Source organism: Pan paniscus, chromosome 13 (genome assembly GCF_029289425.2).
Source record: "Pan paniscus chromosome 13, NHGRI_mPanPan1-v2.0_pri, whole genome shotgun sequence".
NCBI classification, from domain to species: Eukaryota; Metazoa; Chordata; class Mammalia; order Primates; family Hominidae; genus Pan; species Pan paniscus.
In genome coordinates this window covers 81,291,781-81,314,722 of record NC_073262.2, presented here as the reverse complement: position 1 = coordinate 81,314,722, position 22,942 = coordinate 81,291,781, and the positions used below count along the sequence as shown (strand labels likewise).

Genomic DNA, 22,942 nt, shown 5'->3' with positions numbered 1-22,942 from the left:
CTAGTTAGGAAAATCTAAAGAAGAAAATATACTGTCTTCAGTCTGCAAAATGTTTAATGTTTAATATACATTCTCACAACCTCTAATGTTAAAATACTGTCTTTAAAGGATCTGATATACCCACAACGAAGAATGACCTATGACTTGCCCCCAAGAAAGTCAAGTCCCACACATATAATATACAAAGATAAAATATTAGAACAAAAATAACATTTCTAACATAAAGATCTCTGAAATGATATTAACATATCTAATTTTCTTAGTATGTCATGTCTTTATGCCTTTGCCTTTTCTCAATTAAAAAAAATACTAATATCTTTAAAGAGTTTGAAGTCTTCAAGGAAGTCATTCCAGAGGGAGAAACTCCTATTGTTAAAAGAAGAAAAACACCATCACCAACAGGTACAAGTTGGAAGAAAGTCAGCTTTTTAATCTCATGTTTGCAGTTGTACTTAACACATGTAAAAATACTAATATCTTTTAAGCCACAGTGGCTACAGTGGAAATCATTTCAGAGATGGATCCCCCAAGTAGAAGCTCAACCAAATGTATTCATGTCCCAGTGAGTCACTCAAGAGACAACAGAGGGAAAAAATACCTTTAGCTTATACACATGAAAGATAGTTGAGTCAGTGTATTTTTATGAGGACTCCAAAGAAAATATATATACACATATTATGATCAAAACATGTCTTAAAGAAAATATTAATTCAGTGTGAAGCTGATCTGTAATATCTCTACAAGATTAGAACACCTGAGACCCTCCCAGAATATCCTCCAACCTAGGGAAAAATAATTCCACTTAAAGCTGGAAATCTCCCCTCCATGTTCATTTGCTCCTCTCATAGCCTATCTTTTATTTTTCAAGCATCATACATTTTTTTTTCATTTTGAATATCTTTAGATAAGTCAAAACATGAAAAAGCTTTAAAACCTCCCGAACAATAATTTCATCATAACACCCATGGTATTCTGTAATTTGAAGAATATCTGAATATTTTGATATTTTTTCTCAGTCTGGAATCTTTTGGTTGTTCTCCTCTCTCCTAAACTTGAAAAACACTCACCTTTTTAAGGTGCCTAAGGTGTGAATGCAAAAAAAAGCCGACCTGGATTTTTCGAAGTGGCTGTAATTTGTTTTTCTCAACATAATAGCTAGAGGTATAGCATTAATTATAATCAATGTTTCCACTTTCCATGATCTAGTTTTCTATGTATCTACCATTCCAAGAAATAAAATTACTAATACTGATAGTGCCTGAGGTGACCAAGAAAACAGCCGCTTATAACCAAATACTCACACTGCTACAAAAGATCCGATTCTGGGGGCGGGGAGTGGGAGAAGGTTCCCATCTGGAATGTTCTGTATGTGCAGTTAAGATGGGAACTCTTTACTGCTCTTCATAACTCCAAAGTACAATGCATTCATATCTTTAAAGTGCCTGAATCACCTCGAGAAATTGTCCCTGTAAAGGAAACACCCATGGCTGCTCCCCTTGAAATTGAAATACCTCCCACTAAAGGTATCGTTCATCCTGTCATTCCTTCCTTCATTTATTAGAGTGCTTAGCATGTACAGGGTGCTAGGGAACTGGAGAATAATAAACAAAGACAATTAATATTTGGTTCCTCTCCTCAAGATTGTATACCTCCTCAGATTCTTTAAAGGAATCATCTTTTTAGCCATAAAAATCACTTTGGTTCAGCTCATTTAATTAATGTCTCCACTGATCCTTTTAACCTCTAACCATAATACTAATATCTTCAAAGCACCAGAAGCTATGAAAGAAGTTGTCCCTGAAATGAAAATATTTGAGGATGTACCTGAAGAGCCAGAAACTCCACGTATGAAAAGTACGTTACCTCTGAACAAATGTGGAAGAAGAAATTATCCGTCCTCTGCTCTTAAAACTATGGTTTCTTCCTAATACTCTTCATAAATTCTAAATATAAACATACTAATATCTTTTAAGTGTCTGAGGTTCCACAGGAAGTTTCCTCTAAAAAGAAATAATTTATGGCTGTTTCTGCCAAAACAGAAAACACTCCTGCTGGAAGTATTCATTCAACAAATCCTTTATAATGAGAATGTAGAGTGTCGCGAGAGCTCTGTGAGGTTCTGGAGGAGGGGGAGCACCTCTTCTCAAGGATCCACTAACCCCTTAAAAGACTTAGCCTATTGGTGGAACAAAGGGAGGATGGAGGGAAGAGAAGAAAATGTCGTTATATTTCCTAACTTATTGTGGTTACTGTTTTCCATTAATCATTTTAACTCTTAAATGTGAATTGCTAATATCTTTCAAGTGCCCGAAGCTCCTCAAGAAATTATTCCTGCCAAGACAGTTCCTTCCAAAAAAAGAGAACCCCCATCAGTTAAAGGTACAAGTCACCATGCTCTCAGGGTCAAGAACTAGCTCTTGTAGTTTTGAGAATATTTTTGCTATTCCTAGTTATCTGCATAACACTAAACATAAAACTACTAATTTCTTAAAGTGCCTGAAGCTCTCCAAGAAATTGTCCCTGAAAAGAAAACGCTTGTGGTTCCTCTCAGAAAGCCTGAAGTCCTTCCTGATGAAGGTATATCTTGCTGGAAGCTTAGAGGGTGGGAACATGTCTTTTCTTGTATAAATGTGTTTCCTGATTGTGTTGATTCTTGTAACTTCTAAATGTAAAATTATTAATATCTTCAAAGTGCCGGAGGCTCTCAGAGAAGTTGTCCCGGAAAAGAAAGTGCATCCTCCCCAAAGGGCTGAAGTTGTACCTGTCAAAGGTACATTCTTAACTGTCTTTTTATGGTGGGATAGAGGGTGGGGCGATAGAAAGGACCACCTTTCCAGTCTTGAAAATTATTTTGATGTGTACATGTGAATCATGTCTGTGTTGACTCTTGTGACTCAAGTGTAAATGTATTAATATCTTCAAACTGCCTGAAGCTTCCAAAGAAATGGCTACCAAAGAGAAAGTACCAAAAGTTCCTCCTCTAAAACCTGAAACACCACCTATTATGGGAACTTGTTACCACTGATCTCAGCTCAGGGGAGAAAAATAGCTCTTTTGTTCTTGAAAATGTCTTTGTATCTATCTAGTCATCTCTGTATTTTCTGAGTGTAAAAATACTAATATCTTTCAAGTGCACGAAGCTCCCAAAGAGATTATCCCTGAAAAGAAAGTGTCGGTGGTGCCTCCTAAAAAGCCTGAAGTCCCACCTGTTAAAGGTATTTGTCACTGACTTTAGGCTTCAGAAGACCTAATTCTTCTGCTCTTGACAATATTTTGTTCTAGCGGTCTTCATAACACCTAAATGTAATTTCACTAATATCTTTCAAGTGCCAGAAGCTTCCAAAGAGGTTATCCGCGAAGAGAAAGTGCCCTTGGCTCCTCCTAAAGAGCCTGAAGTCCCACCTGTTAAAGGTAGTTGCCACTGACCTTAGGCTTCAGATCTCATTCTTTTGCTCTTGAAGATATTTTTTCCAGTGGTCTTCGTAACTTCTGAATGTAATTTTGCTAATATCTTTTAAGTACCAGAGCCTCCCAAAGAAGTAGTTCCTGAAAAGAAAGTGCCAGTGGCTCCTCCTAAAAAGCCTGAAGTCCCACCTGTTAAAGGTATTCGTCACTGATTTTAGGCTTCAGATGATGTATCTCTTCTGCTCTGCAAAATATTTTTCTAGTGGTCTTCATAATGCCTAAATGTAATTTCACTAATATCTTTCAAGTGCCTGAGGCTCCCAAAGAAGTTGTTCCTGAAAAGAAAGTGCCAGTGCCTCCTCCTAAAAAGCCTGAAGTGCCACCCACAAAAGGTAGACACCCTCTTGTTGCTGTGTTTGATAGTTTGTTTGTCTTTACTTTGTCTAATAATGAAAATACTAATATCTTTAAAGTCCCAGAGGTGCCAAAGGCAGCTGTCCCAGAAAAGAAGGTGCCTGAAGCTATTCCTCCCAAACCGGAAAGTCCTCCCCCTGAAGGTAATGCCAAAGCTATACAAACTATAGGAGAAAAATAACTGTTATTTTAACTAGGAAATTATATGTTAAAAATCCTACTACATAAAGATGATATAATTCTAAAGAAAACAAATGTCAATCGCTATCCAAAATATCTTGGTGTGTGCTTATATGCAAAAGGCATCCATCGTTTTCACCTTTTCTAAACACAAATTACAAATATCTTTGAAGTGCCTGAAGTGCTGCCACCGAAGGAAGTGGTCCCAGAAAAGAAAGTACCGGTGCCTCCTGCCAAAAAGCCAGAAGCTCCACCTCCTAAAGGTAGGTATCATTACACATTGTCAGTCGGAGGGGCCTGGGGAAAGACTGTATAGAATTGTCCGCCGATCTCACAAGTTGTATTTGCTTGGGTAAATGTGGAGTCGATATTCCCCCTTTATAGCTTCTAACTAAAAGATACTAATATCTTCAAAGTTCCTGAAGCTCCTAAAGAAGTTGTACTTGAAAAGAAAGTATCTGTGGCTGTGCCCAAAAAACCGGAAGCCCCACGTGCAAAAGGTATTTATTCCCTCTCCTCTGCTAAGGAAAACTTATTGTCTGTACCCCTCACAATCACTGTAATATATACCTTCGCCATTCATAAATTATAAAAATACTAATATCTTTCAAGTGCCTGAAGCTGCTCAAGAAGTTGTCCCAGAAAAGAAAATTCCCAAGGCACCAATCAAAAAACCAGAAGCCCCCGCAGTTACAGGTACATGTCAGCTCAACCTTATCCTGCAGAAGAAATCTCTCTTCCATTCCTGAAAACAATTTTTGTCCATTGCTCTTCATTAACCTAAGTATAAAACTACTAATATCTTTCAAGTGCCAGAAGTTCCTCAAGAAGCCGCAGAAAAAGAAATTCCCGTGGCTCCACCCAAAAAACCAGAAGCTCCAATTGTCCCAGGTACACTTTAGCCCTGACTTCATTCTGCAGAAGAAATATCTCCTCTCCTACTGTAAACAAATTTTAGCCCATTTCTCTTCATTAACTTAAGTCTAAAACTACTAATATCTTTCAAGTGCCTGAAGCTCAAGAAGTTGTCCCAGAAAAGAAAGTTCCTAAGGCTCCTCCCAAAAAACCAGAAGCCCCACCTGCCACAGGTATTTTTCACCCCTGTCCTTTTTCTGCAGAAGAAATATCTCTTCTGATCTTAGAAATATTTTACTCCATTTGTCTCATTAACCTAAGTGAAAAACTACTAATATCTTTCAAGTGCCTGAAGTCCCACAAGAAATTGTGCCAGAAAAGAAAACACTGGTGCTTCCTAAAAAGCCAGAAGTTCCACCTGTTACAGGTACTTGTCATTTGACCTTAAGCTTCAGAAGATCCAATTCCTCTGCTGTATATTTTGCTAGTAGTCTCCATAGCTCTACATGTAACTTTACTAATATCTTTTAAGTGCCAGAGGCTCCCAAAGAAGTTGTCCTTGAAAAGAAAGTGCCCTCGGCTCCTCCTAAAAAGCCTGAAGTCCCACCCGTTAAAGGTATTTGTCACTGATTTTAGGCTTCAGATGATCTATCTCTTGTGCTCTGGAAAATATTTTTCTTTATATATATATATATATTTTATTATACTTTAAGTTCTAGGGTACATGTGCACAACGTGCAGGTTGTTACGTATGTATACATGTGCCATGTTGGTGTGCTGCACCCATTAACTCGTCATTTACATTAGTTATGTCTCCTAATGCTATCCCTCCCCCCTCCACCCACCCCACAACACACCCCGGTGTGTGGTGTCCCCCTTCCTGTGTCCAAGTGTTCTCATTGTTCAATTCCCACCCATGAATGAGAACATGCAATGTTTGGTTTTTTATCCTTGTGATAGTTTGCCAAGAATGATGGTTTCCAGTTTCATCCATGTCCCTACAAAGGACACGAACTCATCCTTTTTATGGCTGCATAGTATTCCACGGAGTATATGTGGAACATATTCTTAATCCAGTCTATCATTGATGGACATTTGGGTTGGTTCCAAGTCTTTGCTAATATGAATAGTGCCGCAATAAACATACGTGTGCATGTGTCTTTATAGCATGATTTATAATCCTTTGGGTATATACCCAGTAATGGGATGGCTGGGTCAAATGGTATTTCTAGTTCTAGATCCCTGAGGAATCGCCACACTGACTTCCACAATGGTTGAACTAGTTTACAGTCCCACCAACAGTGTAAAAGTGTTCCTATTTCTCCGCATCCTCTCCAGCACCTGTCGTTTCCTGACTTTTTAATGATCACCATTCTAACTGGTGTGAGATGGTATCTCACTGTGGTTTTGATTTGCATTTCTCTGATGGCCAGTGATGATGAGCATTTTTTCTTGTGTCTTTTGGCTGCATAAATGTCTTTTTTTGAGAAGTGCCTGTTTGTATCCTTTGCCCACTTGTTGATGGGGTTGTTTTTTTCTTACAAGTTTGTTTGAGTTCATTGTAGATTCTGGATATTAGCCCTTTGTCAGATGAGTAGATTGCAAAAATTTTCTCCCATTCTGTAGGTTGCCTGTTCATTCTGATGGTAGTTTCTTTTGCTGTGCAGAAGCTCTTTAGTTTAATTCGATCCTACCTGTCAATTTTGGCTTTTGTTACCATTGCTTTTGGTATTTTAGACATGAAGTCCTTGCCCATGCCTATGTCCTGAATGGTATTGCCTAGGTTTTCTTCTAGGGTTTTTATGGTTTTAGGTCTAACATTTAAGTCTTTACTCCATCTTGAATTAATTTTTGTGTAAGGTGTAAGGAAGGGATCCAGTTTCAGCTTTCTACATATGGCTAGCCTGTTTTCCCAGCACCATTTGCTAAATAGGGAATCCTTTCCGCATTTCTTGTTTTTGTCAGGTTTGTCAAGATCAGATGGTTGTAGATGTGTGGTATTATTCTGAGGGCTCTGTTCTGTTCCATTGGTCTACATCTCTGTTTTGGTATCAGTACCATGCTGTTTTGGTTACTGTAGCCTTGTAGTACAGTAGCGTGACGCCTCCAGCTTTGTTCTTTTGGCTTAGGATTGACTTGGCAATGTGGGCTCTTTTTTGGTTCCATGTGAACTTTAAAGTAGTTTTTTCCAATTCTGTGAAGAGAGTCATTGATAGCTTGATGGAGATGGCATTGAATCTATAAATTACCTTGGGCAGTATGGCCATTTTCACAGTATTAGTTCTTCCTATCCATGAGCATGGAATGTTCTTCCATTTGTGTCCTCTTTTATTTCATTGAGCAGTGGTTTGTAGTTCTCCTTGAAGAGGTCCTTCACATCCCTTGTAAGTTGGATTCCTAGGTATTTTATTCTCTTTGAAGCAACTGTGAATGGGAGTTCACTCATGATTTGGCTCTCTGTTTGTCTGTTATTGGTGCATAAGAATGCTTGTGATTTTTGCACATTGATTTTGTATCCTGAGACTTTGCTGAAGTTGCTTATCAGCTTAAGGAGATTTTGGGCTGAGACGATGGGGTTTTCTAGATATACAATCATGTCATCTGCAAACAGGGACAATTTGACTTCCTCTTTTCCTAACTGAATACTCTTTATTTCTTTCTCCTGCCTGATTGCCCTGGCCAGAACTTCCAACAATATGTTGAATAGGAGTGGTGAGAGAGGGCATCCCTGTCTTGTGCCAGTTTTCAAAGGGAATGCTTCCAGTTTTTGCCCATTCAGTATGATATTGGCTGTGGGTTTGTCATAAACAGCTCTTATTATTTTGAGATACGTCCCATCAATACCTAATTTATTGAGAGTTTTTAGCATGAAGGGCTGTTGAATTTTGTCAAAGGCCCTTTCTGCATCTACTGAGATAATCACGTGGTTTTTGTCTTTGGTTCTGTTTATATGATGGATTACGTTTACTGATTTTTGTATGTTGAATCAGCCTTCCATCCCAGGGATGAAGCCCACTTGATCATGGTGGATAAGCTTTTTGATGTGCTGCTGGAAAATATTTTTCTAGTGGTCTTCATAATGCCTAAATGTAATTTCACTAATATCTTTCAAGTGCCTGAGGCTCCCAAAGAAGTTGTTCCTGCAAAGAAAGTGCCCGTGCCTCCTCCTAAAAAGCCTGAAGTGCCACCCACAAAAGGTAGACACCCTCTTGTTGCTGTGTTTGATATTGTTTGTTTGTCTTTACTTTGTCTAATAATGAAAATACTAATATCTTTAAAGTCCCAGAGGTGCCAAAGGTAGCTGTCCCGGAAAAGAAGGTGCCTGAAGCTATTCCTCCCAAACCGGAAAGTCCTCCCCCTGAAGGTAATGCCAAAGTTATACAAACTATAGGAAAAAAATAACTGCTATTTTAACTAGGAAATTATATGTTAAAAATCCTACTACATAAAGATGATATAATTCTAAAGAAAACAAATGTCAGTCGCTATCCAAAATATCTTGGTGTATGTTTATATGCAAAAGGCATCCATCGTTTTCACCTTTTCTAAACACAAATTACAAATATCTTTGAAGTGCCTGAAGTGCTGCCACCGAAGGAAGTGGTCCCAGAAAAGAAAGCACCGGTGCCTCCTGCCAAAAAGCCAGAAGCTCCACCTCCTAAAGGTAGGTATCATTACACATTGTCAGTCGGGGGGGCCTGGGGAAAGACTGTATAGAAGTGTCCGCCAATCTCACAAGTTGTATTTGCTTGGGTAAATGTGGAGTCGATATTCCCCCTTTATAGCTTCTAACTAAAAGATACTAATATCTTCAAAGTTCCTGAAGCTCCTAAAGAAGTTGTACTTGAAAAGAAAGTATCTGTGGCTGTGCCCAAAAAACCGGAAGCCCCATGTGCAAAAGGTATTTATTCCCTCTCCTCTGCTAAGGAAAACTTATTGTCTGTACCCCTCACAATCACTGTAATATATACCTTCGCCATTCATAAATTATAAAAATACTAATATCTTTCAAGTGCCTGAAGCTGCTCAAGAAGTTGTCCCAGAAAAGAAAATTCCCAAGGCACCAATCAAAAAACCAGAAGCCCCCGCAGTTACAGGTACATGTCAGCTCAACCTTATCCTGCAGAAGAAATCTCTCTTCCATTCCTGAAAACAATTTTTGTCCATTGCTCTTCATTAACCTAAGTATAAAACTACTAATATCTTTCAAGTGCCAGAAGTTCCTCAAGAAGCCGCAGAAAAAGAAATTCCCGTGGCTCCACCCAAAAAACCAGAAGCTCCAATTGTCCCAGGTACACTTTAGCCCTGACTTCATTCTGCAGAAGAAATATCTCCTCTCCTATTGTAAACAATTTTAGCCCATTTCTCTTCATTAACTTAAGTCTAAAACTACTAATATCTTTCAAGTGCCTGAAGCTCAAGAAGTTGTCCCAGAAAAGAAAGTTCCTAAGGCTCCTCCCAAAAAACCAGAAGCCCCACCTGCCACAGGTATTTTTCACCCCTGTCCTTTTTCTGCAGAAGAAATATCTCTTCTGATCTTAGAAATATTTTACTCCATTTGTCTCATTAACCTAAGTGAAAAACTACTAATATCTTTCAAGTGCCTGAAGTCCCACAAGAAATTGTGCCAGAAAAGAAAACACTGGTGCTTCCTAAAAAGCCAGAAGTTCCACCTGTTACAGGTACTTGTCATTTGACCTTAAGCTTCAGAAGATCCAATTCCTCTGCTGTATATTTTACTAGTAGTCTCCATAGCTCTACATGTAACTTTACTAATATCTTTTAAGTGCCAGAGGCTCCCAAAGAAGTTGTCCTTGAAAAGGAAGTGCCCTTGGCTCCTCCTAAAAAGCCTGAAGTCCCACCCGTTAAAGGTATTTGTCACTGATTTTAGGCTTCAGATGATCTATCTCTTGTGCTCTGGAAAATATTTTTCTTTATATATATATATATTTTTTATTATACTTTAAGTTCTAGGGTACATGTGCACAACGTGCAGGTTGTTACGTATGTATACATGTGCCATGTTGGTGTGCTGCACCCATTAACTCGTCATTTACATTAGTTATGTCTCCTAATGCTATCCCTCCCCCCTCCCCCCACCTCACAACACACTCCAGTGTGGGGTGTCCCCCTTCCTGTGTCCATGTGTTCTCATTGTTCAATTCCCACCCATGAATGAGAACATGCAATGTTTGGTTTTTTATCCTTGTGATAGTTTGCCAAGAATGATGGTTTCCAGTTTCATCCATGTCCCTACAAAGGACACGAACTCATCCTTTTTTATGGCTGCATAGTATTCCACGGAGTATATGTGGAACATTTTCTTAATCCAGTCTATCATTGATGGACATTTGGGTTGGTTCCAAGTCTTTGCTAATATGAATAGTGCCGCAATAAACATACGTGTGCATGTGTCTTTATAGCAGCATGATTTATAATCCTTTGGCTATATACCCAGTAATGGGATGGCTGGGTCAAATGGTATTTCTAGTTCTAGATCCCTGAGGAATCGCCACACTGACTTCCACAATGGTTGAACTAGTTTACAGTCCCACCAACAGTGTAAAAGTGTTCCTATTTCTCCACATCCTCTCCAGCACCTGTCGTTTCCTGACATTTTAATGATCACCATTCTAACTGGTGTGAGATGGTATCTCACTGTGGTTTTGATTTGCATTTCTCTGATGGCCAGTGATGATGAGCATTTTTTCTTGTGTCTTTTGGCTGCATAAATGTCTTTTTTTGAGAAGTGCCTGTTTGTATCCTTTGCCCACTTGTTGATGGGGTTGTTTTTTTCTTACAAGTTTGTTTGAGTTCATTGTAGATTCTGGATATTAGCCCTTTGTCAGATGAGTAGATTGCAAAAATTTTCTCCCATTCTGTAGGTTGCCTGTTCATTCTGATGGTAGTTTCTTTTGCTGTGCAGAAGCTCTTTAGTTTAATTCGATCCTATCTGTCAATTTTGGCTTTTGTTACCATTGCTTTTGGTATTTTAGACATGAAGTCCTTGCCCATGCCTATGTCCTGAATGGTATTGCCTAGGTTTTCTTCTAGGGTTTTTATGGTTTTAGGTCTAACATTTAAGTCTTTACTCCATCTTGAATTAATTTTTGTGTAAGGTATAAGGAAGGGATCCAGTTTCAGCTTTCTACATATGGCTAGCCTGTTTTCCCAGCACCATTTGCTAAATAGGGAATTCTTTCCCCATTTCTTGTTTTTGTCAGGTTTGTCAAAGATCAGATGGTTGTAGATGTGTGGTATTATTCTGAGGGCTCTGTTCTGTTCCATTGGTCTACATCTCTGTTTTGGTATCAGTACCATGCTGTTTTGGTTACTGTAGCCTTGTAGTACAGTAGCGTGACGCCTCCAGCTTTGTTCTTTTGGCTTAGGATTGACTTGGCAATGTGGGCTCTTTTTTGGTTCCATATGAACTTTAAAGTAGTTTTTTCCAATTCTGTGAAGAGAGTCATTGATAGCTTGATGGAGATGGTATTGAATCTATAAATTACCTTGGGCAGTATGGCCATTTTCACGGTATTAGTTCTTCCTATCCATGAGCATGGAATGTTCTTCCATTTGTGTCCTCTTTTATTTCGTTGAGCAGTGGTTTGTAGTTCTCCTTGAAGAGGTCCTTCACATCCCTTGTAAGTTGGATTCCTAGGTATTTTATTCTCTTTGAAGCAACTGTGAATGGGAGGTCACTCACGATTTGGCTCTCTGTTTGTCTGTTATTGGTGCATAAGAATGCTTGTGATTTTTACACACTGATTTTGTATCCTGAGACTTTGCTGAATTTGCTTATCAGCTTAAGGAGATTTTGGGCTGAGACGATGGGGTTTTCTAGATATACAATCATGTCATCTGCAAACAGGGACAATTTGACTTCCTCTTTTCCTAACTGAATACCCTTTATTTCTTTCTCCTGCCTGATTGCCCTGGCCAGAACTTCCAACACTATGTTGAATAGGAGTGGTGAGAAAGGGCATCCCTGTCTTGTGCCAGTTTTCAAAGGGAATGCTTCCAGTTTTTGCCCATTCAGTATGATATTGGCTGTGGGTTTGTCATAAATAGCTCTTATTATTTTGAGATACGTCCCATCAATACCTAATTTATTGAGAGTCTTTAGCATGAAGGGCTGTTGAATTTTGTCAAAGGCCCTTTCTGCATCTATTGAGATAATCATGTGGTTTTTGTCGTTGTTTCTGTTTATATGATGGATTACGTTTACTGATTTTTGTATGTTGAATCAGCCTTCCATCCCAGGGATGAAGCCCACTTGATCATGGTGGATAAGCTTTTTGATGTGCTGCTGGAAAATATTTTTCTAGTGGTCTTCATAATGCCTAAATGTAATTTCACCAATATCTTTCAAGTGCCTGAGGTTCCCAAAGAAGTTGTTCCTGAAAAGAAAGTGCCAGTGCCTCCTCCTAAAAAGCCTGAAGTGCCACCCACAAAAGGTAGACACCCTCTTGTTGCTGTGTTTGATAGTTTGTTTGTCTTTACTTTGTCTAATAATGAAAATACTAATATCTTTAAAGTCCCAGAGGTGCCAAAGGCAGCTGTCCCAGAAAAGAAGGTGCCTGAAGCTATTCCTCCCAAACCGGAAAGTCCTCCCCCTGAAGGTAATGCCAAAGTTATACAAACTATAGGAGAAAAATAACTGCTATTTTAACTAGGAAATTATATGTTAAAAATCCTACTACATAAAGATGATATAATTCTAAAGAAAACAAATGTCAATCGCTATCCAAAATATCTTGGTGTGTGTTTACATGCAAAAGGCATCCATCGTTTTCACCTTTTCTAAACACAAATTACAAATATCTTTGAAGTGCCTGAAGTGCTGCCACCGAAGGAAGTGGTCCCAGAAAAGAAAGCACCGGTGCCTCCTGCCAAAAAGCCAGAAGCTCCACCTCCTAAAGGTAGGTATCATTACACATTGTCAGTCGGGGGGGCCTGGGGAAAGACTGTATAGAAGTGTCCGCCAATCTCACAAGTTGTATTTGCTTGGGTAAATGTGGAGTCGATATTCCCCCTTTATAGCTTCTAACTAAAAGATACTAATATCTTCAAAGTTCCTGAAGCTCCTAAAGAAGTTGTACTTGAAAAGAAAGTATCTGTGGCTGTGCCCAAAAAACCGGAAGCCCCACGTGCAAAAGGTATTTATTCCCTCTCCTCTGCTAAGAAAAACTTATTGTCTGTACCCCTCACAATCACTGTAATATATACCTTCGCCATTCATAAATTATAAAAATACTAATATCTTTCAAGTGCCTGAAGCTGCTCAAGAAGTTGTCCCAGAAAAGAAAATTCCCAAGGCACCAATCAAAAAACCAGAAGCCCCCGCAGTTACAGGTACATGTCAGCTCAACCTTATCCTGCAGAAGAAATCTCTCTTCCATTCCTGAAAACAATTTTAGTCCATTCCTCTTCATTAACCTAAGTATAACACTACTAATATCTTTCAAGTGCCAGAAGTTCCTCAAGAAGCCGCAGAAAAAGAAATTCCCATGGCTCCACCCAAAAAACCAGAAGCTCCAATTGTCCCAGGTACACTTTAGCCCTGACTTCATTCTGCAGAAGAAATATCTCCTCTCCTATTGTAAACAATTTTAGCCCATTTCTCTTCATTAACTTAAGTCTAAAACTACTAATATCTTTCAAGTGCCTGAAGCTCAAGAAGTTGTCCCAGAAAAGAAAGTTCCTAAGGCTCCTCCCAAAAAACCAGGAGCCCCACCTGCCACAGGTATTTTTTACCCCTGTCCTTTTTCTGCAGAAGAAATATCTCTTCTGATCTTAGAAATATTTTACTCCATTTGTCTCATTAACCTAAGTGAAAAACTACTAATATCTTTCAAGTGCCTGAAGTCCCACAAGAAATTGTGCCAGAAAAGAAAACACTGGTGCTTCCTAAAAAGCCAGAAGTTCCACCTGTTACAGGTACTTGTCATTTGACCTTAAGCTTCAGAAGATCCAATTCCTCTGCTATATATTTTGCTAGTAGTCTCCATAGCTCTACATGTAACTTTACTAATATCTTTTAAGTGCCAGAGGCTCCCAAAGAAGTTGTCCTTGAAAAGAAAGTGCCCTCGGCTCCTCCTAAAAAGCCTGAAGTCCCACCTGTTAAAGGTATTTGTCACTGACCTTAGGCTTCAGATGATCTAATTCTTTTGCAGTTGAAGACATTTTGTTCCAGTGGTCTTCATAACCCCTAAATGTAATTTCACTAATATCTTTTAAGTGCCAGAGGCTCCCAAAGAAGTTGTTCCTGAAAAGAAAGTGCCAGTGACTCCTCCTAAAAAACCTGAAGTCCCACCTGTTAAAGGTATTTGTCACTGGCTTTAGGCTTCAGAAGACTGAACTCTTCAGTTCTTGAAAATATTTTTCTAGTGGTGTTCAAACTTCTAAATGTAATTTCACTAATATCTTTTAAGTGCCAGAGGCTCCCAAAGAGGTTGTTCCTGAAAAGAAAATGCCCTTGGCTCCTCCTAAAAAGCCTGAAGTCCCACCTGTTAAAGGTATTTGTCACTGGCTTTAGGCTTCAGAAGATCAAACTCTTCTATTCTTGAAAATATTTTTTCTAGTGGTCTTCATAACCCCTAAATGTAATTTCACTAATATCTTTTAAGTACCAGAGGCTCCCAAAGAGGTTGTTCCTGAAAAGAAAGTGCCCTTGGCTCCTCCTAAAAAGCCTGAAGTCCCACCTGTTAAAGGTATTTGTCATTGAGTTTAAGCTTCAGAAGATCTATCTCTTCTACTCTTGAAAATATTTTTCCTAATGGTCTTCATAACTTCTAAATGTAATTTCACTAATATCTTTTAAGTGCCAGAGGCTCCGAAAGAAGTTGTTCCTGAAAAGAAAGTGCCAGTGGCTCCTCCTAAAAAGCCTGAAGTCCCACCTGTTAAAGGTATTTGTCACTGATTTTAGGCTTCAGATGATCAAACTCTTCTGCTCTGGAAAATATTTTTCTAGTGGTCTTCATAACGCCTAAATGTAATTTCACTAATATCTTTCAAGTGCCTGAGGCTCCCAAAGAAGTTGTTCCTGAAAAGAAAGTGCCAGTGCCTCCTCCTAAAAAGCCTGAAGTGCCACCCACAAAAGGTAGACACCCTCATGTTGCTGTGTTTGATATTGTTTGTTTGTCTTTACTTTGTCTAACAATGAAAATACTAATATCTTTTAAAGTCCCAGAGGTGCCAAAGGTAGCTGTCCCAGAAAAGAAGGTGCCTGAAGCTATTCCTCCCAAACCGGAAAGTCCGCCCCCTGAAGGTAATAATGAAACTATTCAAATTAGTGTTTTTAAAAAACTCTCTCCTTAGTGTTGTAAAAACATTTTTTTGCAAACTATCTCAGTTTTAGTCAATTCTGGCATTAAAATGAGCTCATGTCTTTAAAGTGTTCGAGGAGCCTGAGGAAGTTGCCCTAGAAGAGCCTCCTGCTGAAGTTGTGGAAGAGCCAGAGCCAGCGGCGCCTCCACAAGGTACATGGCAAGAAAGCTGCTAGGACTCCTCGGCCACTCTTTCCCCTTCCTGCCCTGATAATTCTGGGTGCTCTGAGCTTTTGTCTTGTTTCTCAATCTTCATTCTTTCTAAAACATACCTTCTAATTCTTTAGTGACCGTACCACCTAAGAAACCTGTCCCAGAAAAGAAAGCACCTGCTGTCGTTGCCAAAAAACCTGAACCACCACCAGTGAAAGGTATTCCTCACTGCCACTAACTCCCTATCAAAAAACTTTCTTTAAAGTGTCATATTCTACTGTTCTGCTTCATGATTTTCACATTTCATTGAAACCATGAGCTTAAACAACTACTAATATCTTTTATAGTGCCCGAGGTGCCCAAGGAGGTTGTTCCTGAAAAGAAGGTGCCTCTGGTGGTTCCCAAAAAGCCAGAAGCCCCACCTGCTAAAGGTATATGCGGCTGTCCACTGTTTGATGGGGGCGGATGGAGCCCCCAGCTTCTAAAAGGGTTTTGTTCTGTGTAAATGTGATGAATGTTTACTGGTGATTGTTTCTAATGTTAAAATACTAATATATTTGAAGTGCCTGAAGTTCCAAAAGAAGTTGTTCCAGCAAAGAAAGTAGCTGTTCCCAAAAAGCCAGAAGTCCCACCAGCAAAAGGTACATGTCACTGAGATTCTGCAGAAAAGCACTCCACCCTTGTCTAATAAGTCACCTATTATCAAACCTTTTGTTTGCCAGTCCTCTTAAATTCGCAACTACAAAACTGTCATTCTGGATTTTTAGGGTCTAAATGCTTTTTAATAATTTTTTCATTGACTTTAAAAAGTGATATATTTACTTATTACAAGCATTGGAAAAGTTTACTAACTTGGTTCTTTTATTCTTAATAGGCCATATTTTCCTCCCCACTATATGAGGGTCCAAAGACAGATCACTGACCTTATTGTGAAATTTGTTCTTGGATCTGTCCCTGGGTTATTTGAGCAAAATGTGAAGTAGATGTGGTATAAATTTAATATACTTCTCAACTACTCATAAGAAAAATGAATTAATATCTTTAAAGTGCCAGAAGTGCCAAAGAAACCTGTCTTGGAAGAGAAACCAGCTGTTCCTGTTCCAGAAAGAGCGGAGTCTCCTCCCCCAGAAGGTACACGTGAGACCAGTGATTAATGACCTTGCCACTTGCGACTATTTCTAATTTAAGCTTTGTTCTTCTTCCTTCCTAACTCATTATTTCTTGGTCATTTTCTAACCTTTAATTATTTGTCTTAATTCATCTTTCTAAATTAGCTCCAATCTCAAATCTATTTTGGGTTATTGGTCCACAGTATCTACATAAGTCATAGTAAGCTGTATTAAACAAAGCTTCTCCAATGTACATAGAAAGTAAGGCAGGAGAACTAATGATTATAAATGACATTAAACACTAAGAGGGCTTTGCAAGCATTTGAATCAATAGACAAAGAAGTCAGTGCAAATGAGATAGATTTTGTCTTAACAAAAATAAGAGAAGGTATCAATTGAAGCAAAGGAAGAAATCAAGATTACTATTTATCGTGTTTAGTGTTTGTCCATCTTAGAATATTGTTCCATACATTGAAATAAAATTAACTAATATCTTTAAAGTATATGAAGAACCTGAGGAAATTGCTCCTGAAGAGGAAATTGCTCCTGAAGAAGAAAAGCCAATTCCTGTTGCAGAAGAGGAGGAACCAGAGGTCCCACCTCCAGCAGGTACAAAGCAGAACCCACTCTATGGGAAAATACAGTCATTTCATTTTTCGTGGCTATATATCTTCCTTAAGGCAAAATATCAGTCTTGTATCTTGTTGCCTGAAATCTGACTACATTAAGAACAAAAGTTATTTCTACACATAAAACTTTGGACCCACAGAATTTGGTCCCACATATACCAAGAAATATGTGTGGTTTTTAATTCATTCATTAGCATTAAATTTTTCATTGTAATCACCTAATTCTAAAAGAAATTCCTATTATTCAAGTGCCTGAAGAGCCCAAGAAGATCATCCCAGAGAAGAAAGTTCCTGTCATCAAAAAACCAGAAGCACCGCCTCCTAAAGGTACTCATGTTAAAATGAATACTTCATTTTTGTGGTGTCTACAATTTTACACTCTTTTCTTATTGTGTGTTGTGTTGTATTATATGTTTGTTAACTCTTACCTATATGTTACGGTGTTGAATAAACTTGTATGTATATCTTACATCTTGCAACTTTGTATTATTAAATGCTACTAATATCTTTAAAGAACCTGAGATGCCAAAGAAAGTTGTTCCAGTGAAGAAGGTCCCAACTGTTAAGAAGCCAGAAACACCAGAAGCTAAAGGTATTCACTTCATCACTGGCATCATGAAAAAGAAAGCATTCTGATATCTTAAAGTGGAATCCAATAAGTTATCCTCATTGTTGTTGCATAACTAAGAACAAAAATTTCCTTATTTTGCTTTCATTAATTTTAATGCTGCTCCAATAAATACAGGTTTTTTATTCTTAATATTTTAAAATGTTTTTAAATACTATTTTTAAAACAAAACTAATATCTTCAAAGTGCCTGAGGTGCCCAAGAAACTTGTTCCAGTAAAGAAAGAACCTGTGCCTGTTACCAAAAAACCAGAAGTTCTTCCAGAAAAAGGTACCTACCATGAAGAAAATATAGATTTCTCTAACTGCTATTTAAGCATGTTAATAATAGGTCTTAGAGAAAAACATACTGAATGTGAATTTATGTTAAAACCATATTGCACAGAAAAAAGGGAAATAATGAAGGGAAAAAAATGAAACAGACAAGCAGGAGTGAAAAAATGAATGGGATTCAGTTGTGCTGTGATATATCACATGGCTACAACTAGTAGAAAAGAACCTTCTCTCATTCAATGTGTAAAACAGCTCAATTCAACATATTTTGTTGAATGTTGACCATTAACAAGACATCATATTAGAAAAATTAAGGCCTGATTCTGTCTTCAAATAAGTTAAATCTGGTGAGAGGATAGAAAGATAACAGGACTCTAATACAGACAGGAAGTGATTACACATAGCAAGTGAATACAAAAGGGCTGCAGAAACACACGGCAAGAAAAGATTAAGCTCAGGCAGAGGCATCATGGGAAGCTGTGTTAAACTGAATTTAAATTTTGATGGACTTTTACATGTAGAAATTGAGGAAATGAGGCTGGATGTGGTGGCTCATGCCTGTCATCCCAACACTTGGGAAGGCTGAGGTGGGTGGATCACTTGAGGTCAGGAGTTCAAGACCAGCCTGGCCAACATGGTGAAACCCCGTCTCTACTAAAAATACAAAAATTAGCTGGGGGTGGTGATATGTGCCTGTAATCCCAGCTACTTGGGAGGCTGAGGCAGGAGAATTGCTTGAACCCAGGAGGCAGAGGTTGCAGTGAGCTGAGATCATGCCACTGCACTCCAGCTTGGGTGACAGAGTGAGCCTCTGTCTCAAAAAAATTAAAAAAAAGAAATTGAGGACATGATATCCCATGGAAAGGGAAGAGCATATTGAAAGGCACAAAGATAGAAGGGTCTAGAATGTTCAAGGATTGTCAAGTAAACTCAATTTGAGTATGGATTGGCTGTGGAATGTCTTGAAAGATAATACCAGGTATAAAGATGGGGTCATATTTTGGAGTACTTCAAATGCCAGTAAAAGGCTTGTACTTTTTTCTGTAAGCAATAGGAAGCTTCAAAGATTTTGAAGCAGGCTTACATATTAATAGGATTTGGGCTTTAGAAAGATAACGGCAGCAATTTCAGCTACTAAATAGTAAAGACCCATTGCAATTATTTAAGGTCTTTAAGAGTTGGACAAGATCCGTGGCGGCAGAAATGGAAAGGGGGACTGGGTTTGAAAGAGATGGAGACTGAGTGGCCTCTGACCATTATCAAAACCATTAGGGAAATTGAGGAGCCCAAGATCACTGTAAGGTTTAAAGCTAGATGGCCAAAAGAATGGTTCATTGGGTCTCTGAACTAACGTTAGAGGAAAATGGTAGATGTGCTTTTCACCTTTAAAGCATAAAAGTTGGGAGTGTGTATCAGGAGCTTAAGAAAGAGATCAGGCCTAGAGATGTAGATCTTAAAGTCATTCACATGTAAATAAGAATTGAGTGTGCAGGAACAATTACTCAGAAAATGCAGAGCAAATTTTTTTAAGTGTCAAAGTTAGACCACCTTCATTTAAGTGTACACAGAGGACTAGAAGCAAATGAAGAAAGCTGAGAAGATTCATATATAAACTTAGGATGTCCAAAATGGTGCCATGTCTCAGAAGCCATTTTCCCCATGAAATCTAAGATGAAGCTCTTGCCCCTGCATTCTTTGCCTGCTCTTTAGACAATCTTGCATGTGTTCTAAATTCTTAATAGTAAACAAAATCATATCTTTAAAGTGCCCAAAGTGCCTGAGAAAATCATCCCAGAAAAGGAAGTGTCTGTGCCTATCCCTGCAGAGCCAGAAGTTCCACCTGCTGAAGGTACACGGCTTCTCCATAAATCTTGGAAAGATGACAATTGTCTTCATCCTCTTGCTTTGACTGTAGATGAATCTTACGTATTTGTCTGTCTGTATTGAAGTTATTGATATTTGGGGGGTCATCTGAATAATCTGTTATAGAGTGTTACTTAATGTAACTAGGTTGATATGTTAGAATAGTAGTTGCAGTATTCTGTTCTAAATATAGTCTAAAATAAAATACTATGTTTTTTAAAGTTGAAGAGACTCCTGAGGAAATAATATATGAAGAAAAAGCATCTATAACCATTGGTAGAAAAGAGACTCCCCCTGTTGAAGGTATATATATATATACATTTTTTTAATCTCCTGAAGATTCCTGTTAGAATTACAAAAGCATTTACAGGACAATATTCCTTCTTGAAATTATATACAAGAGCAGTCTAGCATGTTTGACTGCTTTATTTTTGAAATAGTTACACTTCTTTTAAGTTAGAATCTTTAATTTAGTTACTGTTGTTGGTAATTACAAATTCCAAAAGGTACAGTTTACTGAAGCAAAATGGAATAATTGCCTTGGATCCTCAAATGATAACACGGTATCAAATTTTAAAAGTCATCTCATTTGCCATCAATATACATTGAATAATCTAATTAATAGGCAGTTCAAGTAAAAGAACTTTTTCTTATACATGAATTTTTCTATACATGAATTTGTATGAATTGTATATTTTTATTTTGTGACTGTAATCTTTGCATCAATGTGAAATTTGTATGAGTCTTTTTGAAGAACTTTACATTACAACCTCATATCCTTTGTCAACATTCTTTAAAGAACGTGAAACTGAAAAGTATATTAAACCTGAAGAGCCCGAACCTGAACCACAGCCTGAAGAAATACCAGTAAAAGGTATTCAATCCAGTGGACTTAAATCTTCTTTATCATATTCTTTCTCTTGAAATGTATATGGTTTATGTTGTTGTACATATGTAGTATGTCTGTTCCCATTTGTATGTAAAGTATTCTTTGTTGTAAATGTGAGCCTCATTCTTAGGTTTCCATGTAACTTGTACTGTTTCTCTCATGTCAACGGTGGCTTGTCTGGATGCTTTGTTTGTTGTTGTTATTGGTGCCTTTGCTGTATTTCTCATCATCTGTGTAAAGGGTTGATATTTTTATGTTTTATGTTCTGTGTTTTATGTTGGATACTGGTATTACGTACCTTAAAAAGTAAACTTTGTACTTCATATATATATATATAATTTCTATTAAATATACTACATATCCACATGCTAACATATACATATACTAACACCTCTGAAATACTCTTTCAAGAACCTGAACCTGAAAAGAAGGTTATTGAGAAGCCAAAACTCAAACCAAGACCCCCACCTCCTCCACCTGCTCCACCTAAGGAAGATGTGAAGGAGAAAATATTCCAACTTAAAGGTAAAAAATGCCACTTCCAAAGTTTTATTAGCCTGCTTCAAACTTCTATCCAGCCATCTGAAATGATGCTTGCAAGAAATGTATGACTTTTAGAAGTGTGTACTTTCAGACATGATTGTACTGTGAGATTGCATAGAGCTGTGTCTTCTGCTGCCCCATGGTTCCTGGGTTGCTTGTCATGCCATGCCTGCTGCTGCAAAAGTCAGAAAGTACATTGATAGCGTCATCCGGGATATCTGAATGCAGGCGCTGTCCAATTAACTTTCTTTTGTGGAGTGGGGAGAAAGAGTTTTCTGATTTCAAAGCCTGATTGCTATACATATCATTGTGATCTTATGCTTAAGGAATGTATAAGAAATCCTTGCAAGATATTTTTAATATTGCAGTAACACATTTACATAAAAGCCAAAACTTTGTTCTTAAAGAATTGCATGTGCTTTTAAATATATTACAAGTAATATAGTTATGATTTCCAGTAGCTGATATGTGCCTATATATCATGAAAGGAAAGCATATGAATCACTTGTTACTGTTCCCCCATCTTTTTTTTTTCTTGCAACTTAAAGAAGTGTTCTGTATGGTTCTCAGGGGAGCTGGAAAGAGTGGTTATGAAGACATTTGGTATCCAGCATCTCTTCCTATTATTAAACTTCCCTTCCCCCTTCTTATATTTTGATTTTTCTATGAATTGACACGATGTTACTTAATTTTAAAAATATCAGTTTCTTTAAAAGCTGAAATAAACTGGCAGAAACATATTATTCTTATTTTAATAAAAAGTTGTCTTGTGACGTCATATGATTCCCCAATCTAAAATTATCTAGATGTAATCTTAGATATGCACTTGCTCCAGACAGACCTATGTATCTTCAAACCACAGTCTTCCAGCATAAGACATTGCCGCTGGTGATTCTTGCCCTCTACAACCCTCATAGCCATTAGGGGGACCTTCTGGCACCTCTTGAAAGGCCACCCATCTGTTAATTGACACTCCATGAAGACACACACATAAATACATTTCCCTTAATGTAAAATATATGCTTAAAGGAAAATTTCTTCCTCCTGCCAATAACAAAAATTGTCTTCTTTTTCTGCTGGTCTTTAATTAACTACTGAACTTTGGAGTAAAACTGCAGTCTGTTTTCATGGTTCGAATGCTGCTGGTATGTTCTTTGAAGGCTGTTCTTGGCTGTTATTAATGCTTTCTGGTTAAAAGCAAAGCTCGGTTTTGATTCTTGGAGTAGAAAGTTAATCACTTGCTTCAGATTAAATATACAAATAACAAAAGTAAAATCATATTCTTTAAAGCTATTCCAAAGAAGAAAGTTCCTGAAAAACCTCAGGTTCCAGAAAAAGTGGAGCTTACACCTCTGAAAGGTATTTCACAGGCTGAAAAATACATACTTATGTAGTACCCCTTTACCTGACTCCTCGCTCTTTCTGCCTCCATCGAATGTTCTGTCTCTCTTTTTCAATGATCAGAGAGTAGTCCCATTCATTTCTTATATTTCTGTGGCTTTTATGGTCCTGGCTCATTGAGTGTTGCTTCCTTTGTCTCCCATCCATTTCATACATATATAGACATGGTCTATCTTTGTCTCATCTACATATGTCTTCTTGCATTTTCCTAAACTTAAAAATAACAAATTTTACTGGTTAGCCAAAATTGATATCAAGAGACACATGAGATTA

The 22,942-nt window shown here is 37.9% G+C and overlaps 1 protein-coding gene across 1 annotated transcript in view; it reads left to right on the top strand.

The window, feature by feature from the left end:
- Positions 1–22,942, top strand: part of TTN (titin) — a 280,746-nt gene that overhangs the window by 138,193 nt on the left and 119,611 nt on the right. Inside the window, exons 159-212 of the mRNA XM_063595464.1 lie at positions 325–402; positions 1,771–1,854; positions 2,305–2,379; positions 2,494–2,577; positions 2,693–2,770; positions 3,132–3,215; positions 3,328–3,411; positions 3,520–3,603; positions 3,714–3,797; positions 3,879–3,962; positions 4,173–4,262; positions 4,416–4,499; positions 4,612–4,695; positions 4,810–4,890; positions 5,007–5,087; positions 5,201–5,281; positions 5,387–5,470; positions 7,968–8,051; positions 8,135–8,218; positions 8,429–8,518; positions 8,672–8,755; positions 8,868–8,951; positions 9,066–9,146; positions 9,262–9,342; positions 9,456–9,536; positions 9,642–9,725; positions 12,228–12,311; positions 12,393–12,476; positions 12,687–12,776; positions 13,126–13,209; positions 13,324–13,404; positions 13,520–13,600; positions 13,714–13,794; positions 13,900–13,983; positions 14,096–14,179; positions 14,289–14,372; positions 14,484–14,567; positions 14,679–14,762; positions 14,873–14,956; positions 15,041–15,124; positions 15,252–15,335; positions 15,470–15,553; positions 15,683–15,766; positions 15,899–15,976; positions 16,383–16,466; positions 16,946–17,053; positions 17,323–17,400; positions 17,588–17,665; positions 17,888–17,971; positions 19,739–19,822; positions 20,059–20,139; positions 20,636–20,710; positions 21,137–21,250; positions 22,559–22,627. Of these exons, the coding sequence (XP_063451534.1) occupies positions 325–402; positions 1,771–1,854; positions 2,305–2,379; positions 2,494–2,577; positions 2,693–2,770; positions 3,132–3,215; positions 3,328–3,411; positions 3,520–3,603; positions 3,714–3,797; positions 3,879–3,962; positions 4,173–4,262; positions 4,416–4,499; positions 4,612–4,695; positions 4,810–4,890; positions 5,007–5,087; positions 5,201–5,281; positions 5,387–5,470; positions 7,968–8,051; positions 8,135–8,218; positions 8,429–8,518; positions 8,672–8,755; positions 8,868–8,951; positions 9,066–9,146; positions 9,262–9,342; positions 9,456–9,536; positions 9,642–9,725; positions 12,228–12,311; positions 12,393–12,476; positions 12,687–12,776; positions 13,126–13,209; positions 13,324–13,404; positions 13,520–13,600; positions 13,714–13,794; positions 13,900–13,983; positions 14,096–14,179; positions 14,289–14,372; positions 14,484–14,567; positions 14,679–14,762; positions 14,873–14,956; positions 15,041–15,124; positions 15,252–15,335; positions 15,470–15,553; positions 15,683–15,766; positions 15,899–15,976; positions 16,383–16,466; positions 16,946–17,053; positions 17,323–17,400; positions 17,588–17,665; positions 17,888–17,971; positions 19,739–19,822; positions 20,059–20,139; positions 20,636–20,710; positions 21,137–21,250; positions 22,559–22,627 (4,515 nt within the window). The remainder of the gene's footprint in view (positions 1–324; positions 403–1,770; positions 1,855–2,304; positions 2,380–2,493; positions 2,578–2,692; positions 2,771–3,131; positions 3,216–3,327; positions 3,412–3,519; positions 3,604–3,713; positions 3,798–3,878; positions 3,963–4,172; positions 4,263–4,415; positions 4,500–4,611; positions 4,696–4,809; positions 4,891–5,006; positions 5,088–5,200; positions 5,282–5,386; positions 5,471–7,967; positions 8,052–8,134; positions 8,219–8,428; positions 8,519–8,671; positions 8,756–8,867; positions 8,952–9,065; positions 9,147–9,261; positions 9,343–9,455; positions 9,537–9,641; positions 9,726–12,227; positions 12,312–12,392; positions 12,477–12,686; positions 12,777–13,125; positions 13,210–13,323; positions 13,405–13,519; positions 13,601–13,713; positions 13,795–13,899; positions 13,984–14,095; positions 14,180–14,288; positions 14,373–14,483; positions 14,568–14,678; positions 14,763–14,872; positions 14,957–15,040; positions 15,125–15,251; positions 15,336–15,469; positions 15,554–15,682; positions 15,767–15,898; positions 15,977–16,382; positions 16,467–16,945; positions 17,054–17,322; positions 17,401–17,587; positions 17,666–17,887; positions 17,972–19,738; positions 19,823–20,058; positions 20,140–20,635; positions 20,711–21,136; positions 21,251–22,558; positions 22,628–22,942) is intronic.